The 16909-nt window shown below is 41.3% G+C and overlaps 2 protein-coding genes across 3 annotated transcripts in view; one reads left to right on the forward strand and one right to left on the reverse strand.

Annotated features, from left to right (window-relative positions):
* LOC122844094 (collagen alpha-1(IX) chain-like) overlaps positions 1-8265 on the forward strand; it is a 34807-nt gene extending 26542 nt beyond the window's left edge. Inside the window, exons 26-39 of the mRNA XM_044139287.1 lie at positions 456-509; positions 1163-1207; positions 1347-1400; positions 1497-1550; positions 1809-1862; positions 2888-2959; positions 3056-3091; positions 3175-3219; positions 3306-3338; positions 3581-3727; positions 5097-5151; positions 5242-5436; positions 5897-5983; positions 6978-8265. Coding sequence (XP_043995222.1) covers positions 456-509; positions 1163-1207; positions 1347-1400; positions 1497-1550; positions 1809-1862; positions 2888-2959; positions 3056-3091; positions 3175-3219; positions 3306-3338; positions 3581-3727; positions 5097-5151; positions 5242-5436; positions 5897-5983; positions 6978-7180 — 1134 coding nt within the window. The 3' untranslated portion in view covers positions 7181-8265. The remainder of the gene's footprint in view (positions 1-455; positions 510-1162; positions 1208-1346; positions 1401-1496; positions 1551-1808; positions 1863-2887; positions 2960-3055; positions 3092-3174; positions 3220-3305; positions 3339-3580; positions 3728-5096; positions 5152-5241; positions 5437-5896; positions 5984-6977) is intronic.
* col22a1 (collagen, type XXII, alpha 1) overlaps positions 8259-16909 on the reverse strand; it is a 76968-nt gene continuing 68317 nt past the window's right edge. For both annotated transcript variants that reach the window (XM_044137977.1, XM_044137976.1), the window contains 8 exons: positions 15325-15396; positions 15204-15239; positions 15068-15112; positions 12602-12781; positions 12422-12488; positions 12108-12290; positions 11278-11355; positions 8259-11192 (listed from right to left, as the gene is read on the reverse strand). In XM_044137977.1, the coding sequence (XP_043993912.1) occupies positions 11002-11192; positions 11278-11355; positions 12108-12290; positions 12422-12488; positions 12602-12781; positions 15068-15112; positions 15204-15239; positions 15325-15396 (852 nt within the window). In that variant the 3' untranslated portion in view covers positions 8259-11001. The remainder of the gene's footprint in view (positions 11193-11277; positions 11356-12107; positions 12291-12421; positions 12489-12601; positions 12782-15067; positions 15113-15203; positions 15240-15324; positions 15397-16909) is intronic.

Genomic DNA, 16909 nt, shown 5'->3' on the forward strand with positions numbered 1-16909 from the left:
CATATGTACATGTGATATTGCTACAAAATTTTAGTTTTATCCAAATATTGTAAAAAATTACAGCATAAATATGATACTTAATATTACTTAGATAGACGCTTTGTCTGCACCAATTATGATTCACTCACCTTTGCATTCCAAATGCTTGAAGAAACTCACATGGGGCGAGGAGTCTTTTGAGTAATTCAGCTGACCTCTTAGTCACTGACTGAGACTTGAACATATTGGAAAAGATTCAAAAAAGAAGAAAAAAAGACTCAGCAGGATTTTAGCATAATATAACTCTAAAGTTTTGCTCCTTTGATCCCGATAAACTTATACATATGTCTGACCTACTGTTAAGCAATTCTGAAACTTGAAATGACACGATTCAAACATTTCGATAGAGATGTCCAGAGACTTCACGTAAAATGATGGACTAAATGCTCATTGGTACTTGCTGATGTTTTCAACAGGGAGAGCCTGGCGCACCAGGAGACGTTGGCCTTAGAGGGATCGTCGGTATACCAGTGAGTAAACGTTCATTGCATTTTGTTTTCATCGCCATATAGTTTCTGATTTTAATCCAATGTTTGAAGATGGTGTTACTTTCAAAGCTCATGGTAAATATCAATAGATTCTATGCGGCTATTCTTTCGGCATCATTTCATAGCCCTGCCATTTTATGGCCACAGGGATTATAATACATGGAATTATCTGCTTGTTAAGACATGCCAGATGGTAAAAACCTATACTCCAAGCACTTCCTGTCATTTTTGTCGTCTTTTCCGCCGGTTGTGACCACGTGACTCGTCTAATGTAAAAAAATAAAACCTCAAAACCTATGAAATACAGCGATTTACACGGTGCTGAAAAATCCCTTCATTCTAGTGCAAAGAACTTTGAAACTGCCGTGTTTTCATGAAGCTAAGTTATTTTCAGAATTCCAACAGCCACGGGAAGCACAACTAAAAATGTCAGTAGCTGACATGATAGGTGATGTTTTCTTAAATGGCCCATCATGTGAACAAACTTATTCATGTGTGATTTTAGCTGCTTGTTCGACATTAGTGGAATATCAAAGTTTTGTGCACATTTGTAATGGAAACGCAGCTGATGTTTGTTCCCATCGAGACAAGACTGAACAAGTGAAAGTTCTTTTTGGACGATGTCTTGATCTTAGGGGTTGCCAGGGAAGCAGGGAGTAGCTGGACCCCCTGGAGAAAAGGTAATTGAATTAATCATCTTTCCCATAAAGCGTGTTATCTCAACCAGAATACCACGCCATCCAAACTTGTCCTTGAGGTTTTAGCTAACAGAAGAGAGTATGTCAGACTAACTCGGAGTCATTTCTACTGTGGACTTAGGGCGAGACCGGTTCTGAGGGACCCATGGGGCCAGTTGGGCTTCCAGGAAAAACTGTGAGAAACAATGTTAATTATAACAGACTAAATATGGAAACAGATTTATTCATCTATTATTTTATGTCTGCAAACTGATTCTTTGTTTTGTTGCAGGGCGGGCCTGGAAAAGATGGAGCGGATGGGAAACCAGGAGAAAAAGGATCCACTGTGGGGTTTCCTTTGACTTTTGCTTTTCTTTCTCCCCTGTTCATTTCGTGTTTTTTCAGTTTCCCCAATAGGTTAAAATTGCTCATTTTTATGCATACTACAAGTTTGTTAAGTTTTTGAGCCAAAGGATTTTCCCGTGTACTGGACAATAGGGATTTATTCTGTTTCATACAATTCCATTCTGTTCTATTTCCTATCAGTAATGCTAATAGGATTTGTGAAGTGCAGATAACAGTTGAGTTGTATTTCAAAACGCAGGGCGAAACAGGAAGACAAGGGCCAGTGGGGGTTGCAGGTCCACAAGGAATTCAGGTGAGACGGGTGTCATTTCAGACCATCTCTTTAGGTGGCAGTGTGTTTTTGCTGCTACATTGTGTAGACATCAACTCAATAACAGTTTGAACCCTGGTCATTTTCACCCCTTCACCATACCTTAGTTTTCAGAATTAGCTTTTGGAGGTATGAAATGGAACTGTTAGTAATATTGTACCAGATGTCAATTCATATCTGCCTGTAACAATACTGTCAGTCTTCAGAATATTCTAAAGTAAAATGATCTATTGATCGATCGATCGATCGATTGATCGATCTATCGATCTATCCATCCATCTATCTATCTATCTATCTCGTTCCCTAGCTAACTAGCTCGCTAGCCAGCTCACTCTCTCGGCTAGCTAGTTAGTTCATTATCTCGGCCAGCGAGCTAGCTTTTTTTTAGCCGCTATTGCTAGCAGCTAAAAACGTGGCCCAGGTAGATAGTGGCCCACTACCCAGCTAGCTAGCGATAGTGGTCCACTATCTAGCTAGCTATCTTAATATCTAGCTAGGCTAGCTCAGTATGTACCTCGCTAGCTCAGTATACACCTCGCTAGCTCAGTATGCACCTCGCTAGCTCAGTATGCACCTCGCTAGCTCAGTATGCACCTCGCTAGCTCAGTATGTACCTCGCTAGCTCAATATACACATCGCTAGCTCAGTATGTACCTCGCTAGCGCAGTATGTACCTCGCTAGCTCAGTATGTACCTCGCTAGCTCAGTATACACCTCGCTAGCTCAGTATGTACCTAATTAGCTCTCTACTATCTATCAAGCTAGTTCTCTGTAAATACATATCTCGATACAGTATACATTTCAAATAGTGACCTGAGTTGAAGAAACAAACCTTTTAATAATTTTCTAATTTGTTTAATGGGACGGTGTTGTGTGTGAAATACTGGTAATGTCGCTTAGTTACACTTTTAATTAGTAGGAAAGTACTATTGTTTTCTAAATGGATCCTATCATTCATCACATACCATATGTTTCATGTACATTTATTCTGAATTTTAATTTACCAGGGTGTCAAAGGAGATAAAGGTGCCACTGGAGCCAAAGGGTTCAAAGGTCATACAGGGCACAAAGGTGACCAGGTGGGAGAAAGAACTATCTTTCTTTGAGTTACTCCAAAAAGCCTGAACACAGAAGCGCATTCAACTGCACATTATCGCTTTGATTTTATCTTCTAGGGACCAACTGGGCCAGTAGGGCCAAAAGGAAGTCAGGTAAGGGCCATTATGATATAGTTTCTGTGAACGCTCTTTCTAGTATTTAGTTTCACGTTCACCATGTGGCCTTTTCAAAACAGGGTGACCCAGGTACAGCAGGAGACCCTGGTGTAAAGGGAGATCAGGTATTATCCAGAAACATTTTTAATAGATGTTCACTGTAGATGCTGTTGGGAACTAAAAGAAGACTTTGTGTTTGGGTGTGTTTCAGGGCCCTCCGGGTGTTACTGGCATCAAAGGAGAGGTGGGTAGAATTAATGTTTAATGAAAATGTTACCTGGTGAGCTTTTGATATGGAATGAATTTACCCAATAATTGCAATGTTTAACAGTCAAACATTTACAACATTCCAAAGTCCTTTTACTGATGTTATACCGTCTATGGAAAGCAGATTTTATAGTAAAAGGAACAATCTTACTTTAAAGGCAATTACATTTCCTGCTTTCAGAAGTACAGCTGACTTACGGCTTTATGTTTCCACACCAGCGCGGGGAAAAAGGTCAAAGAGGCGCCACAGGAGCTGAGGGGAGACCCGGTCAACCGGGACATGAGGGTGTTACGGGTCCTATGGGAGCACGAGGACTGGAGGGAGATCCGGGTATTCCAGGACCCCCGGGTCCCAGAGGGTTACCTGTAAGTCATTTATACAGCTTATACTTACTGATTTTTTAATCTTCAAGAGCAAAGTTCTTTCATACATTTTTAAATAAATAAAGGGACAAGATATTCCAATCAAACATTCCACCAAGCAGCGTGTTTGGTGGCGTTAGATGTTGCTGTAAGTATTGTAAAGTTTCCTACAAGTGCATTGCTTGTCATGTATTTATGATTCTCTGCACTAAAGGAGAGGTTTTTAAATCAAATACATGGTTATAAAATAACAGCTGGAAAAGAAAAGGTGGTAAAATAAAATGTAGTAAAATAAAAGGTGAAGACAGGAGTTTGAGGCCACTGCCACAGACAGAGGTCAGAACGTACCTGGATCAATAAATTGAGAATGTAGCTTTTTAACTTTTGGGTCCTCAAACAGCAAACACACTACTACAGATGTAAATACCCTGAAGAAGGGGAGTATTTTAATAAAAGAGCCGAACATGGTGCTTCTGCTCCAGCGATTATTGTTACCTAAGGAGGACGTTCTGGTGCTCTTCACTATAGCTAGTGCAAACGTTAGACTCCCCCTGCTGGTTGAATCTGACTACTGCTTCAGCCAAATCAGACTAGTCAGCCTCTGGAATAACCAAATTTCAATCCATCAAATGGACTAGGCCCCAAACCTCCTATCCATGGACCTGGAGAAGGTCATCTTCAGGTCCATGGTCCTACAAGGAGCTTTGATCCAAGACCTGGAGGAGCTTAACAACTGGCTCTGGGCCACTCCAGTGCATGAATGATCTCCTTTGTGCTTTCAGACACCAACATAAACCCATCGTCTGCTACAAAGCAAACCCTGAGAAGTTGAAGGTCTTAACCCGACACTCTTCTCTCTCTCCTCTCCATGAGTACGGTCTGTAATCATGTGAAAAAGCGCCCCAAAGAACCGACCAGACCCCGGTAGATTCCAGCTCTCAACAGGGACTAGTTGACTTTGTGAGAATGCAAATAAAACTCTAGTTTTGAATGTGCAAGGATCGCATAACCCATACATCTTCTGCTGCAACCCTTAAAAATGACTCCAGGTACTTGGATGTACGCCACCAGGACCAAAAAGCTCCCATGATCCCCTCAGCAGCTCAGTGAGGAAAATTATCTGGCCAATAGTTTAATGGCCAGAACAAAACTGACCCTGTGCTTCCATGACAGGTTGGAGCTTCCTGTCTATCACCCTGTCCTTAATGACTGGTATTCTGATCCAAGAGCATCTTCCCAAATTAGAATTTAGACTTACCTCTGAATTGGGGCAAAAGACTTGAAACCTGACTTGTGAACATCTCTGCGAAACAAACCTGAGGTTAATTGAAAAACGTTGGTAAAACTCACCATTGGTCGCTTCAATTCACAGGGCCCGAAAGTGAGTGATGAAAAGCTTCGAGAAATGTGCTCAGCAGTCGTTGAAGGTGGGATTTGTTCATTTCTTACCTGCATAAAATAAATATCCTGTAATTATTAGATGAAGAAAGTGAACCATTTATTCTTTGTCCATGTAGAACAATTAGAGGAGTTCATGAAAGAACTCTTGAGGAGGCCAGCAGCCCTCAGTGCTCCTGGTGCACCCGGACCAGCTGGACCTCCAGGACTGCCGGGACCAGCTGGGGCTGCGGGTGCAGCAGGCGTTCCAGGTCCGATGGGTCCAAAAGGTCACCCAGGCTTCTTTGGCCTTCCAGGTGCACCTGGAACAAAAGGTCAGTCCAGAATTCACAACCCGTTCTTCTCATCTTGTGCAATGAACCACTAAGACAAGTTCAGGTCTCTTACTGTTTACCAGCACAGTTCTGGTTAATCCACATTTTCCTCAATTCTCTTTCTTTCCATCTTTGCTTCTAATGTTCTGGTTACCTTGGAGAATTACACCAAATGGGAATTTCTTAAAAAGATCCCTTGTACTTTGATAAAGCATTACTTAAGAAGCTACATAAAGAAATCTTGTGCAGAGGAAATACAAGAAAAAGTGATAGAGCATTTCCATGGCCTCCATGTCTGTCCTCCAGCCCAGGTCAAGTCTCCATATTACAGAACTTAAACTCAAACTGTGTTTTGCCGTCCAATGGCTGCTGGTTGACTTCATCAAAGTCAGCTACCCGTCCACTTGATCAACTTAAGCTTTTTGGTGTCATCTAATCTAAGTGTTGCTCCACTCTGTAGGTGAAGCTGGGCAAAAGGGAGACAAAGGAGACAAGGGAGAGGATGGAGTGGGAACCAAAGGAAGTCCAGGGGTACCAGGTGTACCAGGTGAGACTGGTTTCTTGGCAGAAAACGTCCGGGTTAGCGTGTCACTCAGGGAAACAGTACTGCTGAGATGGTGCAAGATGTTTAAAAATGTTAAACCTTATTTTGAAAAATAAGGTTTAAACAGAGTCCAGCTTTGTGGGCTTAATAAAGGTATTATTAAAGGTAATAAAACAAACTCATTGCATAGTGATTGAGTTTTTGTTGTTGGTAGATCAGCAGTACAGTGCATAATGTAACGTGGAACTAAAACAATGCATGGGTTTCAACTTTTATTTTTAAGTTGAAACCCTCTGTGCCCTCTGTACTGTGATGCCCTAAATAAAATCCAGTACAACCAAATGGCTTCGGAAGTCACCCAAATATTAAGCAGAGTCACACTTTGTGTAATTTAACTCCAGACATGGAACAGACTAAACTAGATCTATTTTCTTCAAAGATGTAGAAAGCTGTTGCCCCAAAAGCCGAGGTGGTTCTAGAGCAGATTTACTGAGGCGGGGAGCCGCTGAGTGTGAGGTCACTGCCACAGGTAGAGGTCAGAGAGCACAGAAGTAAAACAAAACAAAAAAACAAACAAACAAAGGTAATATTTTATTAATATAGTTGCGATTCATTAATATAATAAAGTAGCAAATATGTAAACACTTTTGAATAAAAAAATCTAAATTAAAAAATTAGAAACATTCTTTTACCAATGTTTTTAAATAGTTAGCACAGGGAGCTCAATTTTTTTCCCGCTAGATTGTCTGCGTCATACTTCCAACAAATATGTAAAAACATATTTTTTATGTTTAAAGAAATGACACACTGCAGCTTTAAATGAGCCAAAGAGTCACTTATGGCTCTGGAGATGCAGGCGGCCGAGTGTGGCTTTGTTTTGGTCCAGAATGTAAACAGTTTCAACGCTTCTGGTCGTAACGTGACATTTTTGCCAAGTATCCATTGCAGCAAAAATCATAGATTCCACATTGATCAATTATTATGTTTGTATATCCAGGTGCACCGGGTCTTCCCGGCGTCGGCAAAGATGGCAAAAACGGCGAGCGCGGCGAAACAGGAAGTCCAGGCGTCCCGGGACCTGCCGGTCCGAAGGGACCCTCAGGACCGCCTGGTCTCTGTGACCCATCTACCTGTTTAGGCAGACTTCCACCTCTCTACATGGTCAGCGGAAAGAAATCGTCCTCGCACAAAACCCATTGAGACACCCAAAGCTCAGTGGTCCGGACCTCGTCCAGACAAGCGGCCATGTTTCGGGACTCCTCACAAACCCAGGCTGTGCGCTTTATTTTTGGGCGTCTCAGCCAAAGAGACACGGAGAGAAACAGAGGAGGAGGTGGGAGGGGGAATAACTGCACAAAAACTGTAAAGACAACCCAGATTTAATGTTTTCAGAGGGTGATAAATCCTTCGTCAGTTGCTGAGCAGCTTCTGGGTCTGACTGCCGGCCTGCAGGCCTGTGGCACAAACACCAGCAATAACTATCGACCTCTGACATGCAGCCTCTCAGTAAAGACTTGTCGAGACATTTAAAAATCTATTATTTCCACTCCTTCATGTGCGTTGGCCCGTTCAGAAGCTCCGGAAAAGATGTTCCTCAACTCTGTGCTCCCATTGATTTGTTTGGCCAGCTGTGTCGTCTCTTTGAAACGTCGGAATAAAAGTGTTACGTTCTGAGTGTTTGCACAGTAACAAATTCAAACAGCCAACCCGTGTGTTTTGCAGGATCGTGCCCTCTTAGACGGAGCCGGTTATGATCCGTTTAGGATGAACGTGCCTCCCACAGTCTCAACATTAAAATGGTTTTGTGTTTAAAAAGAAAAATAAATGAGGTCCCTGGATTGTTATAGATATGCTGTCAGTTCAGGATGGGATTAGTTGCCTGGTTACAAAGCAGAGCTGACATCATCTTCTCTTCCCTCTGGTTTCCGCATGAAGAATACATTTACTGATCAAACAGGACCTTTAAGCAGTCTGCTGGAGGGAAGCGAGCTTGGCAGCCGTTCCAAGGACATCCCTTCAAATTTTAACAGTTCGTATCATGACTCTGCAACAATGAATTCAACATGGAAGCTCAGATTGGGAGTGATAGGGCTCAGCATTAAAAGGTAAACAAAAAAAACAGGTGCTCAATTTCCATCTCTGACATGACGAACGATTAAAGAACATTTGAAAAGAGATATAATAGCGATAGAAAACCCAAACTGTAACTTTTGACAATGTGCAAGAAAAATAAAGAGAACCACTCAAAAACCACAGCAGAGGCTCATGTTACAAAATGAATTATGTTCCAGTCTTTATTATACACTACAGTACAGTTTACAGCTGTCTTCTGATCATTACATTATGCTACTATTTCAAAATATCTTAGCACCAGTTTATAAGGAGAATGGTAAAATGTAATGCAATAGAACACAAAAATATATTTGTCCAAATTAGGAATAATTTAACAGTATAACTTAAAATTTTGCTTTTGGGAAATGCAGATGTTAGCATCTAGAAAACCAGAGTTGTAATACCGACTGTTCAAGCCTAAACGGTAGACAGAGAAGCAGCTGTTGATATCTAATTGAAACAGCAAATCACTGCACACTCATGTACTGTTTGTCTGACTTCTCCCACATTTAAAACGTCGTTATTAACTTTCAGAGAAGAAAGACTTTATCCACATCAGTTAGCTAGCATTTACAACTGCGATCCATGAGCTACTCTGAAGGCAACATCAATCTCATTTATTAGTTTAAAAAAAAAACAATCATCAAGTGAAACTAACCATTAAAATGTAAAGACAAAGATAAATCTTGGTATCATAGTTTGCTTAGGTTAACAAACTACAACAGTTTGCTAAGATTTATCCTGGAAGCTAAACCTTAGCAATTTAGCTGCTAAGGTTAACTAAACCTGCTACCTTAGCCTGGCACAGTGGTAAGTTTAAAGCAAGCTACTTTAAGCTAATACTGTGAGCTAGCTGAACTCCAAACCTTGATAAGAAAAGCTTATAAAAAAGAAAGTCTGAATAATTGTTTGATGAAGCCTTTGAGATTAATTTTTTTTATTTAAAAAAAAAATCAAACTTGGGTATTTGGCTAGCACCTAGCTTTCATTGCAGAAGAAACCATTTGGAGAAAATACTGAAACACCAGAATCACTTTTTAAAGCTGGCAAGATAACGGTAGTTTCATTAGGATACAAATTAAAAGGAAAACTGTACAAAGTAAGTTGAAGTAAGACTGACATTTCTTGCCTCTTACCATATGATTTAGTCTTTTATTCCTATTTTGGAACAATTCAGTATTTAAAAGATGACTAACATTTAAACTCAGTTTATTCAGTCAAGGTTAACAATTAACTTTGACTGAATAAACTGAGACAAACTGTTTATTCAGCCCTGGCTGTTTTTGTGTTAGGGGTTAGGTTGTGATGGTTTGGGTTAGGCTGTAGAAAATGAATGGAAATCAATGTAAAGGCCCCACAAGACACAGAAACATGACTGTGTGTGTGTGTGCGTGTTTCCTTTCTGACATGTCATTTGAGTCGGGGAGCATTTCATAGTCTAGGCGTTCAGTCAGCCCAACTGCATGTACAACATCCAGTCTGGCAGAAATCCCACTTTTCTGTGTGACATACCGTTCAGCCACTTCCTCTTTCAAAAAAAGTTTGGGAACATTTTTATGCATTGACATCCGTGGTGTCAAGCAGCACCTTCTGTTCTGCTCCACCAAACCACTCAAACTGCAAAGGAGGGAGATTCTGAACGGTTAATTGGCAGGTTAATGTTTCCAGGTTGTACTGATGCAGTGCTGGAGTGTACTGCTAATGGTGTTTCGTTTCAAAAATCCTCAGATTCTTGTTCCCATGTGTGGCATATTTTTAACTCAGAGGGACACTTCAGAAATGTGCTTTATCGCTTCTGCTGCGATCGTCAAGAAAAGTCGCAATGTAACACCAGACTGCATATGTATCCTGTGAAATCCAGGGGCCTTGGAGCTGCGTTTTTACATTCTTTAAGTCTCTACTTCTTTACATCTCAGGCTAGATTTACATATATTCAAAAGGTTTGACGCACAATGAGTCATTTTGCTAAAACTATTCCTTACTTTTGAAATGAGATGTTCGCCGGGAGAAGAAAGCTCTTACGGCAAAAGGGTTCTTTCAAACGACAGGAGCAAGGCTTGAGGGAAACTGAGCTTTCACTAAAGACATTAAAAAGTGAAACATCTCTTCTATTCTGAATTCTGAATCATCAAAGCATCAAGCTGAGACACCTGATAGGTTTCAACTAAACTCACCCACAGCCCACAGATTTAGAAACGGGGGAACGCGAGTCTAGAAACCTTTTAAGAAAAGTGAACACCTCCATGAATCTGCATGCCAGACAGGTCAACAGATACTCCTAGGGTGAGTAAAAGTAAAACACAATCATTCCGATCAAATGGCTGCATGTGCAGCTGTGAAGGTTTCTAGAATACACACGGGGAGACTTAATAACACTGCTGCTGGCATCGAGACGAGGAGAACAAGTGAGGTGTTCGTCACTCTGCGCCCACGCACGATTGCTTCTGGTGTTTGCTTCATACCGTCTGCACCCACCTTCAGCAGCAGAAAGAGACAGAACTTCCACGTCTGAGTAAGCACCATCTGACTGGTGGAAGACCCGTGGCAAGAGATATACTTAGCAAGCAGTGAGTGATGCGGCGTAGCGTGGGCTGTGATGGGCTGCGGACAGAAAAACCCTGAAAACAAAGCGTGAAGCGTCAACTTTATCGTCCCATATATGTTACAGAGAGAGAGAGAAAATTGGTTAGCTGCCCTCTTTGCCCCTGATTTGAAGTGTTCCATGTTGCCCCTCCTACCCTCCCAAACCCGAAGCCTGATAGCAGGAAATGAAGAGTCTGACCGGCAGCACCTGTTGCTTCAGCCCTCCGTAGCGAGGTTGATTTGAATGGAAAAATAAAATGTTCCTGATTTCGTACGACTGAACAAAGTTCATAAATACAGTCATATTCTGAGTCTCCATCTCCTTGTTACCCCTTTACGTTTTTGGTGTGGGGTCTCTGGGCCAGGCTGGCATAGTAGGCGCATTGGCTGGGGTCGCATTGGCCGGGGGGCCCCGGAGGTCCAGCTTGACCGTGTGGCCCGGGGTTTCCTGGCTCTCCCTGGGCTCCAACCTGACCAGGGCTTCCGTCTTTGCCGTATCCCGGTAGACCAGCTGGACCTGGAGCGACGAAAGGAGGAATTGTACTCTACACTGGAGCAGAACTCCTGAGAATGAGATGAGCAGCGAGGGATCTGGACCTTACCTATGGGGCCGACAGGGCCCTGCTCCCCTCTCTCACCGACACCAGGTTCTCCTTTCTCTCCTCTTGCTCCTTTATCACCTAAAAAAGGAATAACTTTTTCAATGGCTGTGTTTAAATTACTAAAATGCCCAAAAGGTTTTTGTAGTAAAACACAATTTTCCAATTGTGGTGTTTCCGTTAACCCTATTAAGAGACGGCGCCGATTGGACCCCACAAGATTTTTACCCAATGGTTTCACTGACCCAACCTGCGATTTTACAAGGTTTTTTGTGTGTGGTTTTGGGAACTGACAGCTGGACAGAACAGCCCCACCACTTCTTTGACATGACCGTGACTTTTGCTGCACTCTTTCTGTGCATCGCACCGCAGAAAGCTTAAATAAGAAATATATGTTAAATTTGTTCATGTGGTAAGTGAATAGAAATTATGCCGCGCCATCGCTCTCTGATTTCTACCTGTTGTTTCCTTCTCTGTTGTTTGCAACAGTGTTTCCATTTGTGGTTTTGCCAAATAAACCAATTTCGATATGGCCAAAACAAACAAAAAAAACTGCTCCTCTCAGTGCCAAAACAGCTTAATTGGAAATTGTCATGTTCCAATTAAGCAAATTTGTTTTAGAAATGTCACATTGCGCATTTATACGGTCAATGGAAACCCAGCTAATGTAACGTAACGATTCCGAACTCATCAAATGATTGCTGCTTTATGAAAACGAACAAAACTACGACCTTCTGAATGCTTCAAAAGGTCGTTTATAAGGACCAGAGGCTTCAGGCAGAGATTAGCTCAGTGGTCAGTGTTACAAGTATTACTGTTTCGGACTTGCTTACCCTTAGGACCCATGGGTCCCCTGGGTCCTTCGCCACCATTTTGTCCAGGTATACCTGGCTCTCCAGGTGAACCTTGTCGTCCAGGGATGCCTTCTTTACCTGGAGGGCCTGGAGGTCCAGGACGTCCCGCTGTACTCTTCACATGTGCGGGCTGGATCTGAGCCATGAGGTAAGCCATTTTGGCTAAAGAGAAAAAGCAGAGTGAGCAATTTCCTAAATTCTCAATAAAGACACCATAAATTTTACTAACAGAAAATAAGAAGGCTTTAATTAGCTCCCAATGTCTAACGTCGACAAAATAATTGCTTCCTTACCTTCTAATTGTTTGGCCAGCTCCTCCTGGACCAGCCTCCTCATCTGCTCCAGTGACACCGACTCGCCCTGAGGCAACAGAGATGCTAATGAGTCACTCAGTTGTTAACGCAATTTGGGATTTTCACTTCCATTTCGCTTCCCGGTGAAATTCAGTGTATATTTCTATAGACATGACTCACTCTGGGTCCTGGGAGACCAGGGTTTCCTGAAGGTCCCTGAGGCCCCGGGGCTCCGATTTCACCTGGTGGTCCTGACATTCCCATTATCCCTGTGTGGCCCTTTCTACCTGGGGGACCGGGATTTCCAGGCATACCAGGATCTCCAGTCTGTCCTTTTTCTCCTTTTGTTCCGGGGTCTCCCTGATTTAAAAAATAACAGTTATTAGTAAGTGGTTCAAGTTCAAACACCTCTTAAAATTACACATTACAGAAGTGAAGGTAGAGAAATATGTCAGGGTTTGGTTTCAGAATCTGTTTGTAGAAAAAGTCTAGATAATGGATACTTAGGTTTCTTAAATTAGCACCATGAAGCATTAGCCTTTATATTGGTTATCATCCTACAGCTGATATTTTGGGGTCGGTCAGGAGGTTTTGAGTTATGAATATTTTACATAAAGTAGATAGAAGTCTTTCAATAGCAAGCCTTCCACTTATTTCTACGTATCGCACTACACAGTATGAGCAAGACTTTTTCTTGGTTTTACCCTTGAAAGAAAACTCTGAATTTTGATAATTTTAGATCCCCCAAGCCTTATGAGCAGACTCACCAAATTTCAAGTCAGTTGATCAAACCCTGTAGGAGGAGTTCGATCAATTACATTGGTGATAAACAGCAAAAAACGGGACCAGAAACCCAGATGGCTAACTTCCTGTTTGTTAAGGAGCAACAAGAACAGTTGTGCAAGAGAGATTTGTTTGAATCTTAAGAAGTTCTGTAAGCGTACCAGATCTCATACCTCTACTATGACGCAAGCTAAGTGAGAAGGGTGCTAGGAAAATTTCCGGGCAGCACTGTTCAGCTATTTCTCTATCAAATTTTGTAAAACCATTTAACATTTAACTACTGAAATGCCCACATAACTGATTTGTATTCAAAATGTGGTGTTTTTTTTCGTATATGTTTTGAGCTTCATCTATATTTTTCTTCCATTATTTTTAGGAATAATAATAAACACTCGAGTTATCAGAGGCTTTTGCACCACTTTTGCTGTTCAGGGCAAATTCATTTTCCAGTTAAGGGCTAGTTAGCTATCTAGCTAGCTAACTAGCATTGTTTCTATTTAGATAGCAGTTTGTGGTTATTAATGATGACCTTAATGTTAGGCCTCTTTAACTAGCAACATGCTAGTTAAAAGGAGCATGTAGCTATAAACATTTTTCAATTTTCATAGCTACATTGAGAAAATGTATGATTTATTGAAAAATAAATTGTATTGCCAGAGATCCTCATAACAACGGGTAATGAAAATAAAACATAATATTAGGTTCACAAGGACCAAGATTTTAATATGTTTGAGAAAAATAGAAATCATAATTCAAATGGTTTTATAGAATCTGTATTCAATGTAGAATAATTCAGCCCACATTTGATGAGTTTATATATTGTGGTCTTCATGCTCATCTTAACCTCAGTTGGTGTGAGTATTAAAAGAGGACTGAATGTTTTGTATCCCCTTCTGCTGACTGATACCTTTGAATAATGACATCACTTGATCTGTGCCCCAAGCTAAAATCAGTTTTAGCCTAGTTTCACCTTGGATTTTAGAAGGTCTTCATTACAAAATGCCTATTTACAAAGATGTGGAGACTTTTTCTTCCATCCAGTGTGTGATCTATGGCATTTGCTATTGTAATATATACATCAGTTACAAAAACAAGCCACGCCCACATAGCACACAGCATAAAGAAAGGCTATCCTCTAAAATCCATCGCCGATCATAATTAACTATTTGTTCAACACAAAAAAATAATGTTCCCAACTATTGTTTTCCCTCTGAAGAGGCTTTGTGTGCTTTTTCTTCCACCGTGTATTCTTCTAAATCTGGGCGACGCCTGAGTCAGGATTTTCAACGCTGACTCAGAGTCAGCATCTTGGACCGATTCGCCTCGCCTGTGCGTGGGGCGGTGTGGGAGATTTGTCTTCCACTCTGAGAACGTCTTATGGTCGTTTCCACCCAGAACTGCCTCTGATTTCCAGTCTGTGCTGGGGTAAATGTCCTGCTCCTCCACTACAGATGAGCGCAAAACTTTGTCAATATTTTACTAATGTTGGAAAAAAAAACACAGTTTTGCAAGTTTCCATTAAATAAGAACCACAATTAGAATCCCACGTGCAATAAGTTTGTTCATGAGATAAATCATTAAATTAAAAAGACATGCTGCACCCTTGGCCTCCAACTACTTCCTATCGTCTTTTTCTTCATGGTTTGTGCCAGTGGCAACATCCGGTTGTTGATCATGTGACTTGTGTGATGTGAAAAACAGCAGTTCTGGGAGATAATCCAATTTTGATCCACCCTCATCCTACCGCCAATTTGTTTAGTTTTTTTTTTTTTTTTTTAATTGTTGTGTTTCCATTAAGTGATTTTTTAAAAGAAATGTTATATTGCACAATTATATGGTCAATGGAAACATAGCCATTCTTACCTTATCTCCTCTAAGGCCTCGATCTCCAAGTCGACCTGGCATTCCCTGTAAAACACAGCAGACAAGCAGATATATGAACAAACTATCCACAGGACATTTTTTATTCTTTAAGGAAGTTCTCATTAGGAATCCTCACCTGTTTTCCTTCAGGGCCAATGGGACCAGGTGGGCCCTGATAATCAGAACAAAATGTGATTAATCATAAATTGTTGGTTTCTGCCAACCTAAGATAAAGTTAATACTAATCCGGAACTCACTCCAGGTCCTTTGGGCCCGCTGAAGCCTGGTAACCCGGGGTTACCTGGTTCTCCCTTGTCTCCTCTCTGACCCTGTTGAACAGCAGAGATGCAGCTGTCGGTCACATGGCTCACATGTATGATATTGTACTTGTGTTCAAAAAGGATTCAGTGAGATTACGCCGGATCAAAAATAAAAATCTCAGGAGAAAATCCTCTGGCCAGCGCTCAGAGATTAAAACTCATATTTACAGACATCATGCAGAGCCGACACTCACTTTCCAGTCAGTTCCCAGTCAGTATTGCTGCCGTGACTTAAAGGACCAGGACTATGTTTTCCAGCCACAATCAAATAACTATGTTGACTTAATTTGTCATAACAATGCCAAATATATCAAACAATCAAGACATTTAACTTTGCAATTTAACACCTTGAAATTGGGTCTCTGCCTCTTTAAAAACTCCTGCTTTTCCTGAAACTCCGCCTTCAGGAAGTCATTATGATTAATCAGATTGTTTATGATTGTTTCAGGCCTTTCAGAAATAGAGACAGATGTGGAATCGTCGACCACTTGTGGACAGTTCTGTTTTACAAAGAATGAAAAATATTTGCAACTTTTATTTAAATCAAATCCTAGCAAACTATGAAGAAAAGGAATAACAGAGTTGAATAATTAACCTTTGAAAACATCTTTTTAAAATATTTGTCCATGTGACGAGGTCTTAATAATAACTGTATGAAATGTTTCCTGTTGCGATACAAATACTGAGGTCTAAGGACTCTAATTCTTCATGTCTGTATCTATGCTTGATTTATGCTGCGACACACAAAATCCCACATGATTTCACCTTATCGAATGATTCTGACTCACCAACGACCATATCTATCATCTGATGCACAAGCCAGGAGGCGGTCCAGTTCCACCCGTTACCTGTGCCGGGCCTTATCTTATATCAGCCACAGCCGCTGTCGTTTCTGACTCACTCTGGGAGAAGAAGACTCCTTCCAGCTCCAGACATCCATCACAATCTGACACCATGTTTCTTAAGTGTCCTTCAGAGCTTTTAGATGTGCCCCCCCACACAACATGGCAACTCCTTCACAACTGCGTCTCATATTTATTATTTTTTTCTAAGACATGTAGAGTATCTGCTGCAGCATAGGTTGTGTTATGTCTGTTTTTCAGCTACTTTAAAGGGGCAGTAACATGTGCTCTCCAGGCCTGTAGTGCCATCTTAAAACACAATCAAGTAAGTATGTTACCTTCATTTGCTATAAAAGTGCTGTTTATATCAAATATGAGTTGAAAGAAATTTGACTTCCTAATTAACATCTTGAAATTTGGCCTCTGTCTCTTTAAGAAACTCCTGCTCTTGCTGAAACTTCAGGAAGTCATCACATCGTGGCTCCTCCATTAACTCTTCAACAACATTTTTACCTGTCCTGCACTGAGAAGTAGCAGAAGAAAGTCAACCAAGTGTTTGCTAATTGCTGCTGGCTAGTCTGAAGGAGCTGAGCCAGGCTCTGTGAGGCAGAAACTCACAAAGCTTGGAAACTGAATGGTTGCCATGGAGATGAGAGGATTTCTCAAACATGCATGAACGA

Source organism: Gambusia affinis, linkage group LG14, assembly GCF_019740435.1.
Source record: "Gambusia affinis linkage group LG14, SWU_Gaff_1.0, whole genome shotgun sequence".
In the NCBI taxonomy this organism is placed as follows: domain Eukaryota; kingdom Metazoa; phylum Chordata; class Actinopteri; order Cyprinodontiformes; family Poeciliidae; genus Gambusia; species Gambusia affinis.